Genomic DNA, 12271 nt, shown 5'->3' on the forward strand with positions numbered 1-12271 from the left:
TGGGGGGAGGGGCAAAACAACCTGTCAAAACACATTTATATCTGGGAAAATATAGATACTGATGCTTGAGGCCAAGCAATGACATGTCAACAACTCAATTCAGCAGCAATAGTGAGGACGGTCTTCTGAAGTAATTAGGTCCAAACCCCCCCCACTCCACCCCCCCTCGTGGGTCCACATGTTCAGTCCACATTGACAAACATCAAAGGTGTCTTTAATTTAGTCTTAAACTGAGCCAATAAAACTAAAAGCACTTGTACTCTATGGTCCATCGGTCCATGGTTCAGTGGAACACAGAACCATGAACAGATAAACAGATAAATAAAGGATGAGCACCAACATTTTCTACATCTTTACAAAGGTTTAACTGAGAAAACCGAAAAGGGGAACATTTTTATTAGTTTTAAAAATCATTCTAAAATATTTATACTAAAAATAATCTGTGTCTGTTCTGACATTTTGTCTGCTGTGAAAGTGTGTGAGAATCTGTGAAGACTCGTGATTGGTCAACACGTGGTTAGCAGCATGTCAGCTGGTGTAGAGCTGGTGGTGGTGCCACATCATCTGTCCTTCAGGGGTATCTCATCTCAGCCCCAATTCAAAGGTAAAGCCATTTAAGGAGACCTTAAGGGTCACCAACCGTGTCAGTCAGTGGGCTCAGGTGAACACCTACCTGCAGGCCCATGTTTCCCATCAAGGGAACCCTGTAGTCATTCATTCTTCCTCTGTGGCCTCCTCGGAAATCTGACATTCCAAAGCCTCCTCTTCCTCTGCCTCCCCGTCCTCCTCCTCCTCCTCCTCGTCCTCCTCCTCGACCACCATAACGGTTCTGTCTTCTTTGCCGTTCTTGCTCCTCAAACTCTTTGAGATCCTGCTTGGCTTTCTCTGACAATTCTAATGCAACAAAGGAATGAGAGCAAATGAAGTCCACCTCCAACAGGGTTCATCTTCAGCCAATCAAGGATCAGGTTTGACAGTAGGACGCTCGTCTCTAATGTACCTAGTGTTTCAGGGATGTTCCTCCGTTTACTCCCAGCGTCAGCCAAACGAACACCTACGCTCTCTTTCCTCTCAGATTTGAACCGCAACCGACCGGACTCTTCAGTGTCGTCGTCCTCCTCATCCGACTCCTCCTTGGCTTCTTCAGTTTCTACCTACACATGTTGACAAAGGTCAAAGGTATAAATATACTCAATAGGTGACATAACAGATGATACTATTCACTGTCTAAACAAGCAGTGGCTGTGCAGTGAATTCCTTTAATACAGGGAGAGGAGCGACTGTCCAGTCTGTCCAGTCTGTCCAGTCTGGACTGTGAACCAGGCTGAACTTTAAGATTGGTACAGAAATAAATCCTCCTTTATTTAATCAGTTTTATTTGTTTTAGTTTAGCCTAGTACTGGGTGACTGTCTAAGAATTTGGAGACGTGACATTATGAGCTCTAGGTTTTTCTGGTTGATATTTTTGCTGGTATAAAACAGTAAAAAGTCCCTTTTTTAACTGGTTGATATTTTTGCTGGTATAAAACGTCAGTAAAAAGTCCCTTTGTTAGGTAAACCACCAATTTTGTACCTGGATTTGTCAAACTGTGGACTCCAAATGGACTACAGTAAAAACAGAGGTGTAATGAAACAGTCTTATGTCAGAGACCTGGTCACAAACCTCTGTGTTAAAGACCTGAGAGCTGTCTGCAGCTTCTTCCTCTTCCTGCTGCTCTCCCCCCAGCCCCACCTCCTCGGGGGCCTCCTCCTGTTGGACTGCGTCTTCATGCAGAGGCTCGTCATTGTAGGAGCTCTGATATTCACTGTCCTTTAAAGATGGCAGGGATAAAACGTATTGATTTGGTAGAAAGTCACAGCAGAACCATGACAAGAATGTCTTCAACACTGGTCCTCCAACCAACAACCATGTCTTTACAGAGACACGCCGTAAACACAACAACCATGTCTTTACAGAGACACGCTGTAAACAGAGAGAGTCCTTCTGATGACTACCATAAACAACTCCAGAATCAATTACAATATTTAACAATAACAGAGGCAGAAACATTAGGTAGAGATGAAATTTTACATAATGTGAGGGCATACATTAAAATGTCATGGGCAGAATTTTTGGAACCAGCCCCTCCGCCACCCAAATTACCATAACAGTGGGAGCAAGGCTTCATTACTATTCCAGACAGCATTTGAAATTCAATGAGATGTAAATGTTTGACATGTTATACAGAAATGCTGGCACAGAAAAAAAACACACACACACACAGCTCCGTGATTCAGTGCTGGTGAAAATATCAAAAAGTGATGTTCCTGGCTCCACTCACGGCTCACGACTCGGAGCTCAAACACCACTCAGGATTTGTTTACATTCACAGAGAGCACCAATCAGAAATGTTCTCTTTAGGAACCTGGATTCACATTATGACACAACCACCTCACACACTCACACACTCACACGCTCACACTCACACTCACACACAGTAAAGAATATCTGCAGATTGTCAATCAATTCAACCTGTACCAGACAGAGTGACATTAGGAGAATATTGTACTTTTTTACCAACTGTAACAAAGAGCAGCGTGAGTGGTTCAGAGTCAGGCTGAGAGATCCAACCCATGAACTGATACTGACGCCTGTCTCCGTCTTCTACGACGGCAGCTCGTTACTCAAACGTACGACCAACTCAACACCACCTGACAACAGTCTGTGGCTGAATAAGGTCAGACTGTAGGTCACACAGTGGTGTTTGATGCTGCGCTTCATTAACCTGAAAAACAGACGCACATAATACTGCAGCAAAAGAAAAACACACACACACACACACAGAGAGAGAGACCCGGGGTAAAGCTGAGAGATGGACAGGATGTCCCAGAGGAACACAACAGCTTAATCCTTTAAACTGTTCCACATACGACTCAGTAAATAACATGGGGAGCCAAATGTCAAGGCCAGGCACTTCTGTGACCTTGCATACACTCGTTACACATGACACAAAGCACACAAACCTGCAGACATTCTCTAAAAATTCAAAACCTGCGCCCACGTGTGCCGTGCACGCTCACTTGGAAGGTCAACATTCACTTATCTTTGTTTGGAGGGAGGCGGCCGGCTAATATATCTCTGTCAGGTGCCAAACACCATCAGGTTTGGCTAAATGGACCATAACGGACATTTGCACATGGATCTCATCTTATCTTTGATCCCCTTAGTCTGGGCTAAGAGGAGGGGGGGGGGCAAATAAAAAGGAAACTCACATTAATCATTAGAAAACTGTATGGGGTGTCCCCACCAAGGTCAATAATCTTTTCACCTGCGTCAGACTTTATCAGATCCAGTCTAAAGCCCCAGATAAAGGCTCCCCCACATTAACCTCCGTCAATTGGCAGCACATCTCCGCAGCACAAAGGGGCTCCTTACCCCCCAGTAGATACAAGGCCCAAGGTCACAAAGGCTCAGGCGTTCAGAGCAGACAGCAGAGAATTGCATCAGGCCGAGCAAGCTGTCAACGTAAACTTTGTCAGCAAGAAGGTGAAATTAACTGGCAGGGAGTGATAATGCTTCTTACCCTCCCAAAATACCCCAGCAAACATCTCCTTCACCTGAATAGATTTCCAGTCCTGACATTATCACACGGATCCAATAGAGACGGAGCAAAAGGCGTGAGAGGTCGTTTGTGCCAGAGGTTTTACAAGCACATCATCACAGAGAGTGTGTGTGTGTGTGTGTGTTTTAATATAAACTAAGACATGAACTCAACTGAAGTACCAGAAAATTCTAGTTTTCTTGGAAATGAGTCAGATTCTATTTACAAATCAAAAACTAAATGAGGAACCGTCACGACAGATTCTGTCAAAAAGAAGTCGTTCCTCAAGAACTCTCATTTTAATAGATAATACCAGACGTCTTTTGTTCATTGGGTAGGGACCGCGGGGGCGGCGGCCGACCACTGCTTAATCACTGCTGCCACTGCTTTGAGTTTGTACATTTGAAGAAGACTGTGTAGAAACTCACTTGAAATTCCCCGTCCAGGGGCTCATTGATCTGGATGTCCAACACTCCGTCCTGATAACCTTCTTCCTCCTGTCCAAGCTCTTCGTTGTACTCCATCGGGTCTTCAGGCACCTCTGCATCCTGACCGTAGTCTTCGGCATACTCCCCCTGCTGGTACCCATCGTCCCCCACATCACCTGTGTACTCGTCTTCCTGCAAGCTGTCATGATGTTCGTAGGACGTGTTCAAACTGTAGGTGGCGTTGAGGCTCACGTGCTGACCACTAGAAAAAAAAAATTTAAAAATGGAATGAATGAATTCCAGAAGAGTGTAGATAACATTTGTCCGTCTTACAGCTAGAACCATGACTGAAGAGCTCACCCCATGTTGACGTCCTCATCATCACTCTGTAACAGGTCATCATTCAGCTCCTCGTCCGATAGTTCTGAAGGATTCTGAAACAAAACAGGACGTTTCTTTCTAAAAACTGTAACACTTTGGTGTGTTAGGGGGGGGGGAGGGTGGGGGGTAGGGGGGGCAACACCTCCAACCACAGAGGGACGCTTTATTCCCATGTGGTGAAGGCAATCTGGGCACTTCCTCCAGGTTGACATCAACAGCTCCCCCTGTGGAGGAGCCACCTGCTACAGCCTCACTGCTGCTAATGAAACCCTCTATAAACAACAACACCCAGGGTTCTTCAGGGCCACGTCTACATCTGACTGAACACAACACAACATCATGACATTTGGTAAGATGAGATTTGGTTCAATCCTACCTTTTTACCTGGGGCCCAATCGTCCTCCAACAACTCCTCCTCCAGATCCTCCTCCAGATCACTGTTCAACGAAAGAACAGACAGACAGGTCCGCACAGACAGACAGGTCATCAGAGAGACAGCACAGACAGATAGGTCAGCACAGACAGACCAGTCAGCAGAGAGACAGACAGGTCAGAAGAGAGACAGCACAGACAGACCAGTCAGCAGAGAGACAGACAGGTCAGAAGAGAGACAGCACAGACAGATAGGTCAGCACAGACAGGTCAGCACAGACAGGTCAGCACAGACAGGTCAGCACAGACAGGTCAGCAGAGAGACAGCACAGACAGACACCAATATCCTCATTATTGTAATGGTTGCTGTGTTTAAACCTCGATGCAGCTGATTTATCTACGTGATAACAGGCAGAAGGCTAAGTACCGCTCTGGTTGAACTGGTTGCCAGCTCATCTCAGGGCCAACCAACATGTATGAACACTCACATTCACACCTACGGTCAATTTAGTGTCCAATTTAGCCTCATGCCTGACCAGCATGTTTCTGGACAGATGGAGGAAACCAGAGAAAGGTCATCACTCGGGCCAGACGACCGACCGCTGACCTTTTGTTCTGAGGCAGCATCGCTAACAATATTTCCTCCAATGTGTTTTGTAGGTGAAGTGTTGAGGCTGTGCATCTCTCTACGAGAACTGAAAACTTTTAAAACATTTTACCTCTCGATATCTTCGTCCGTGCCTCTCCGTCTGCGTGACCGCTCAGCACCTGGTTTGTTATATTCATCAAAGTACTCATCTGGAAGAGAGACAACGTGTTCACATCACACACCGTCCACAGGCATAGACAAAATCCAAGTGGCATAAACACAGCAGACATGTTCATCAACACAGAAGATATATATGCATATATGTGTGTATGTGTGTGTGTGTGTGTGTGTGTATACATATATATAAAAATATAAGCGACATGAAAATGTCTCTCTACAAAACCTTTCCTAAGATACAGTAACCTGCTGCAGGGTCCCACTACTATCACATGTTTATATCCGTCCACAGGGAGTGTGTGTATACATATATATAAAAATATAAGCGACATGAAAATGTCTCTCTACAAAACCTTTCCTAAGATACAGTAACCTGCTGCAGGGTCCCACTACTATCACATGTTTATATCCGTCCACAGGGAGTCCTGCTGTGGCAGCGCCACCTGTAGCGCCACCTGCAGCAACCTCAACAGTGCATATACAGAGTTGCTATTGAACCTTGATTCTCGTACTTCAGATGACACAGAGAAAACACTGCTGACAGTTTAGAGGTTATAATATATAAACCAGGGATAAAACCACAAAGGACCACAGGTATAATCACACATTCATGTCCTGTGGACTACTGCGGTGGCGCCCCCTAATAAAGGGACAAACAAAAAGTGACTCTTCTTCTTCACTTATAATTATGCGGTACAATTTAGTGAAAGAGCCACCGCTGATTTGCTTCATCCTCTCCATGAACCACAGACAGAAACACACCAACACCACAACAGCGTTTGTGTGTTTTTACACAACTACGTCTCTCTGGTGTTTTTAAGGTTTAGACTGGTTACATTTATACTGTGTGGACTCTGGACCCATCGTTGGCCACATCACTGGCATCATCAGGTAACAGGGTCTTTCTTCATCATACACCCTGTTCCACAGGGCCCAGCTGGGGTAGACCAAGCCCCAGCTCGACTCAAGACAGCTAGCCACTGTGACAGATGGCCGTCTTCTTCTTCTTCTTCTTCTTGATCTTGTTTTTGTTTCTCACTCTGGACAAAGTGTGTCTGCATCTTTTTAAATGCCCACACTAATGTTCCTATACTTAGGTCCAGTCCTTTGAAGTCCATTCTCCTTTTACAAGGAGTTCTTACTTTTCTGTGATCTTTGGAATGGACATCAAAGGAACACACCTCCCGAGGCCCTGTAAGATCATGCCCACTGGGGCATCAATCTGTGGTGCACACACACTGCTACTGCAGCACCTCTATTCCCAGGGATGCCGTCAGCCAGAGTTGTCCTAGTGGAGACCATAAATATGACACGGCGTCCCTTCTACTGACCTCCACCAATCAGTTTTACAAAAACACAGTTTGCAATGTGTTGTGTGGGCAAATGATGCGGGTGCCATTTTAGTAGTGTCTGCATCGAGAGGATCAACAGAAGAAGATCTACAACAACTGGGGATCCACTGGAAAGATAAAAAGGGCTGGCCCAGGACCACCACCATGTAACAATGCCCCGGTTAAACAAGACAGGGCCAACACCATCCAAGAACACACCTTACCTGAACCCTTCCACTGAAGGCTCTACGACTGCACTGAGATTTGCACCCAGATAGTTATGTCAATGTTCATATGAAAGGTTAACGTAAGGAACCACATTTTCTGCCCACATAAATGTGTATAGACAGATATCTATCCGTCCGTCCATCTACTCGTCCATTACCAACCACTTCCCTTCCTTTCATGGTTGTGGGGGCTCTGCAGTCAATCCCAGCCGTCAACAGACTAGGGCAGGATACGGTACACCCGGGACACTTTGTCTGTCCCTCAGTGGGCCACAACAACTATTAATGCTCACATTCATACTAATGGGTCAGTATCTGTACTACTTCAATTCCATTGGCTCACTTCTTAGCATGTATGGTACCGTTTCTATGCAGTATGGCCTGGTCCTGTACGAGTTAAGGTTCCCATTTGTACTGCGCCACAATTACGCACATATGCAAAGTGTGACATAAACGTTGACACTACACCAACACACTCAATGTCATTCCTGAGAATGTAATGACACTGAACTATGTCAAGTCAATAAAGTCAGTGGCACAGATCACATAATAAACACCAACGTTGGTTTGGTGGAGCCAAAACAGCTACGTTTTAAATGGGTTGAACGTAGCAAGTTAAGCATAAAGAACAGCAGAAAGTCAAACTTTTAAAATGTTAAGTAATCGATAAAACAAACCCGAAAAGGACAAACGCGACGTCGCGCGAATTTTTGGATGGCTGACTCTTTAGCTACTTTTTACTCCGCAGATGCTAACAACTAACAGCCATTAAATTGACGTACTATTAATTGATTATAATTGATAGAGTGAATGTTCATAATGCAGCATTAACCGCACTAATGCAGCGTTGGGTATTTATCATTCATTTGTAAACGTTTGCTGCAACGCTACAGAACAAATCCATTGGTTCATGCTAACTGTAACTAGCCCAACAAGACCCAGGCTTGACCTGAGGCCTACCGTCGCAACACTAACGTTTTGGTGTACCGTGGGTTCAGTAAATGCACTCATAGTGTTTAATAAGAAGCAGCACAAATATAACCGAGGTCCGTTTAGTTGCCTGTAAACGTGACGGGAGTTTTCCCGTTGCTCTCACTAAGCTAACCGTGTTAGCTACATTAGCAACCACCGCTATCTTTACCATTATTTCTATACACCGCTGTCACTACTCACCCTGAGCGTTGGATGACATGACGCCGCTGGGAATCTTTTTCACGAAGCCCGGACTGGCATTGACTCCTGGATGTGTCGCCAGTTGTAGAATGACAAACCAAACCAACCAAAACAGTATTCGAACAAATCAGCTTCTATGCGACAGATGGATTTCCAATACCGTGCAACCGGAGCGGTACAAACATGGCAGAACTGAGGCGGCAGCGATGATGCATTGTGGGCGAAAAAAAAAAAAACAACCCCCTCCACCTTCACCGACCGTGATTCCTGCTTTACAAGACAGAGACTGCAAACGGACAGAGTTGGACTCTCGTTGTGTCTGTGGACGTTGTTTTTATAATGATAAACAGAATAAATCGAAGGCAACACGTCGAAGCAAAACGAGGCATTTTTAAAGCGCTTTGGATTCAGCGGCGGAAACGCAATCCTGAAAACACACGTTTATTATTTTAACTTTTAATCATAACAACTTCATCATTGCAAATTATTATTATTATAATTATTAGTAACAATAGTATTGTTATTATTATTATTAATGATGTTGTTGTTATTATTAGCTGTAATAATAATATCGACAATCCATGTTCTTATTAGAATTCATATAAATACACAGTTTCTAAAACTAACAGAAGAAATGATTCATACATTAAATAAACAACTGTCCATTCAAATCAAAAACTGTTTAAAAACAATGATAGTAGAAACACTAAAGTTTAGTGGTGAATTTAGGGGCTTCCTAAAAACCGTGATGTCAAAGACACTAGCGTGTTTCTGTCAAGAGAAAACTAGATTTCCTTATTTATTTTTTATTTTTGTATTTTATATTTGGGTTGTTGGGTTTTTTGTTTTTACAATCCTTGAACAACTTGTTGACAGGTTATAGGTTCTTTCTTCAAGACTGGGTTTAAAAGGAGCGTCCACCTCGTCCTGTGCTTTGTCTAAAATGCAGCATTTCTCTTTGGAAGAGAGAATTATGGTCTGTCGACATCCTTTGACCACTAGACCATGGTTTGACCCAAAAGAACTGGGCTGATGTGCTGTAACTGGTGGTCTTTCTGTGTGAAGTACAACATTCTGCCACAGTCCAAAAACAGGTGGATTAAGGGGTGAATTCTTCACACTAAACTGACTGCAGGTGTGAATGTGAGTGAAAATGGTTACTTCTACAAGTGACCACGTGACGGAACGTCCAGGGTGTAACCTCGCCTGCACCTGATGACCGCTGGGATCTCTGCTGAAGCTACATTCATGACAATCACATCACAACGTCGTGAATTCAACAAGACACGGACAAACACTGTAAAACTTCAGGTGTGTTCTTGTATAAGTCAAGTCTCTTTTTGAAAATACAGATTAGGTTTACTGTCAAAAAACAACATTTGTTTTGTTTTTTGACAGTAAACCTAATCTGTATTTTTAATCATAAATAATATTTTATTTTAATAAAAATTTAGCCAATATGGAAACATTGATTTGAATTTTCTACCATTTTTTAGGTTAAAAGGATGAAGAATAAAATAATAAATAAAATAATAAATCATTATTAATTGAAATATAATTTTGTGTCTTCCGTAACGGATGTTGTGTGTATAAACAGGGCCCTTTTTCAAATCTTGGTCACCTTTGTTGAAATTTATAATGCGTCTTCTTCTTCATTCAAGTCACTCCTTTGATTTTTTTTTTCTTCATTGTCTGTAAGGTCAAAGCCTTTTATCTCTGAGACTTTGACCCATTTTCTTTCTCTTTTCCTGCTCAGGTCTGGGAATCAAAGTTGTTGTCCGACTCTGTGGCTCGACTACAGCAGAATCCTAACCCTCCAAATTCCTCCTGGGCTGACAAACGTCAACAAAGACCCCAGGAGACACCAAAGAGAGGTGAGCAGTGAACTGAAGCCTCATTGTATCGGCTCATTATGGTGTCCCGCGGTGAGGAAGAAGCTATTTTGTAGCACCACAAGGTCAATATCTGAAAGCCTGGGCGATGGAGAGGATCAGCCGTGAGATTTTTAATTTGAGAAAGCGTAAAGGGACTTTCCCAGTGAAAGACAGTCTGTGAATTATAATGGAGTGGGGGATTGTACAGACGAGGTGGTGAGCAGGCAGATGTTTCTTTTTTTAATTTTACCAAGAGTTCTGCAGAAGTGAAAATGAAAAGGAAGCCACTGCTGTTGTACCACGTGTGTGTTTTAAGCTGTTGAAATCCTGCACAATATTTCAAGCATTTTAATGCTAACTATACACACACGCACACACACACACACGCTGATATATCAAGTTTCTCTGTGAAATGAACACAGGTGCAGTGTGACGCCCTGTGCTAAATATTCACGACCAACAGCTGTTTCCAGAAGCCGTATCAGATATTTCTGGGCTCCCTGGATTCACTTTCCCAGGAATTTTGATTTTACTTCCAAATAGATGTGAAAAGAGGAGCTGTCACACTCTATTATAGTGACCTCAATGATTCTGTGCCCTGCCCAAATCCAGCGGTTTTCCATAACAATGCAAATTAAAGGGTGTAAAGCTGAAGCAGACAAGACTTGTTATTTTCCACCCAAAGGACAGAGGTTCTTTACAACAAACTTGTCTGTACGCCTTGTGTAGACTTTGAAAGACTGCCAACTTGGAAGTTGTTTTGTACAAGACAATACATTTTTGCTGTTAGTTCAGAAGACTTGGCAACTGTCCTGAGAAAGTGAAGCTGGTGGAGCTGCAGAAGAACGGCGTGGAGGCCTGCTGTAGACGTAGACATGAGAGAAATCTGAGTTTCTACATCAATGAAAATCTATTTGTTCAATTTACTCACCCACGGCACGTCAAACAAACGTATCATACGGATGGACTTACAGTATTAGCTTAATGCTCGCCAACATGAATATTTACTGCTGCCGTTGGACTCTGTCCCACAGGACGTGTGTTTGAATTCAAAAACACGTTTTCTTCTGTACTCTGGGAATTTTCACACCGGGAATGTTGGTTGTGAGTTTTGTGGTTATTATGGTTGATAATATAAATTTCTCAATGCTTTCACCAACAGGACGTCGAACCCCGAGTTACGGTGAGTGCATCTGACAGATAAAAAAGTCATGTTACCGGATTGTGTGTCAGAGCAAATGATTACATTTGTTTGTGTGACGATTGTGTTTCTGAGTAAAAAGTGCAAAATGTTTGCTTTCTGAAATCTCAGAATGTAAACATGTGGTCCGTGTCTGGTCCTCGTCGGGGCCTGCAGGCCTGTTCAGTGCTCTGCTCTGAATGAGCTGCACTCATTGACCTACATCTTAGTGCAGTGAACTGCTGAAGTCACCGTCTGTGTGGCTCCACAGCGCTCTCCTCTCACACCCTGATTGGCTCCTCGCTCTGTCACTCTGTTTCTTTAAATCTGCCGCCTCTTAAACCAAAACATCTCTGACTGTAATCAGGGTTCTGTGGTGATAACGCTCTGATAATCTCCTCCATCCTTGGCATAAAAAGCCAAAGTCGTTTGTCTGATAATCTCCTCCATCCTTGGCATAAAGAGCCAAAGTCCTTTGTCCAAAAACTTGTCTTTTTGGCTCAAAAACAGTTTTACATTTTTTGCAAAATTAAGATAAATATCTCTGACGTTTGATCAAGACCAGACAGTGTCAGATGTCAGTGAGTTAATATGATTGTCCTCATGGTGGCGTAACGATGGATAAACACGGATATGTTACTCTCTCAGGGTTTAAAAGACCAGTCAAAGGACGAACAGGAAGAGAAAGTAACATTTGTACTGTATGAAGTACAGGTGTGTAGTGACAGTAGTAATCATAGTACAGCTGTCAACAAGACGAAACATTCAACATTCATCAAAAAGTGTTCAGTGTGAACAGAACCTCCAGATTTGTACCAACTTTTCCAGGAAGTGCTGTGTTTGTCTAACGTTAAAATAATGAAAGTCTCTGGACGTCAGTGAAACCACAAGATTCATGGACATGGACAGAAGATGGACTTGTCTTTGTGCTTCGACACTTGTTCTCATTGGACAATAA

General features: G+C 43.3%; 1 protein-coding gene across 1 annotated transcript in view; it reads right to left on the bottom strand.

Annotated features, from left to right (window-relative positions):
• Positions 1–8651, bottom strand: part of rbm33a (RNA binding motif protein 33a) — a 20989-nt gene extending 12338 nt beyond the window's left edge. The window contains exons 1-8 of the mRNA XM_017031576.2: positions 8260–8651; positions 5482–5560; positions 4767–4827; positions 4370–4443; positions 4010–4271; positions 1664–1810; positions 1001–1154; positions 641–894 (exon numbers count right to left, since the gene is read on the bottom strand). Coding sequence (XP_016887065.1) covers positions 641–894; positions 1001–1154; positions 1664–1810; positions 4010–4271; positions 4370–4443; positions 4767–4827; positions 5482–5560; positions 8260–8278 — 1050 coding nt within the window. The 5' untranslated portion in view covers positions 8279–8651. The remainder of the gene's footprint in view (positions 1–640; positions 895–1000; positions 1155–1663; positions 1811–4009; positions 4272–4369; positions 4444–4766; positions 4828–5481; positions 5561–8259) is intronic.
• Between the last annotated feature and the right edge of the window lie 3620 nt (positions 8652–12271).

This window comes from Cynoglossus semilaevis, chromosome 3 (genome assembly GCF_000523025.1).
Source record: "Cynoglossus semilaevis isolate Cse_v1.0 chromosome 3, Cse_v1.0, whole genome shotgun sequence".
NCBI lineage: Eukaryota > Metazoa > Chordata > Actinopteri > Pleuronectiformes > Cynoglossidae > Cynoglossus > Cynoglossus semilaevis.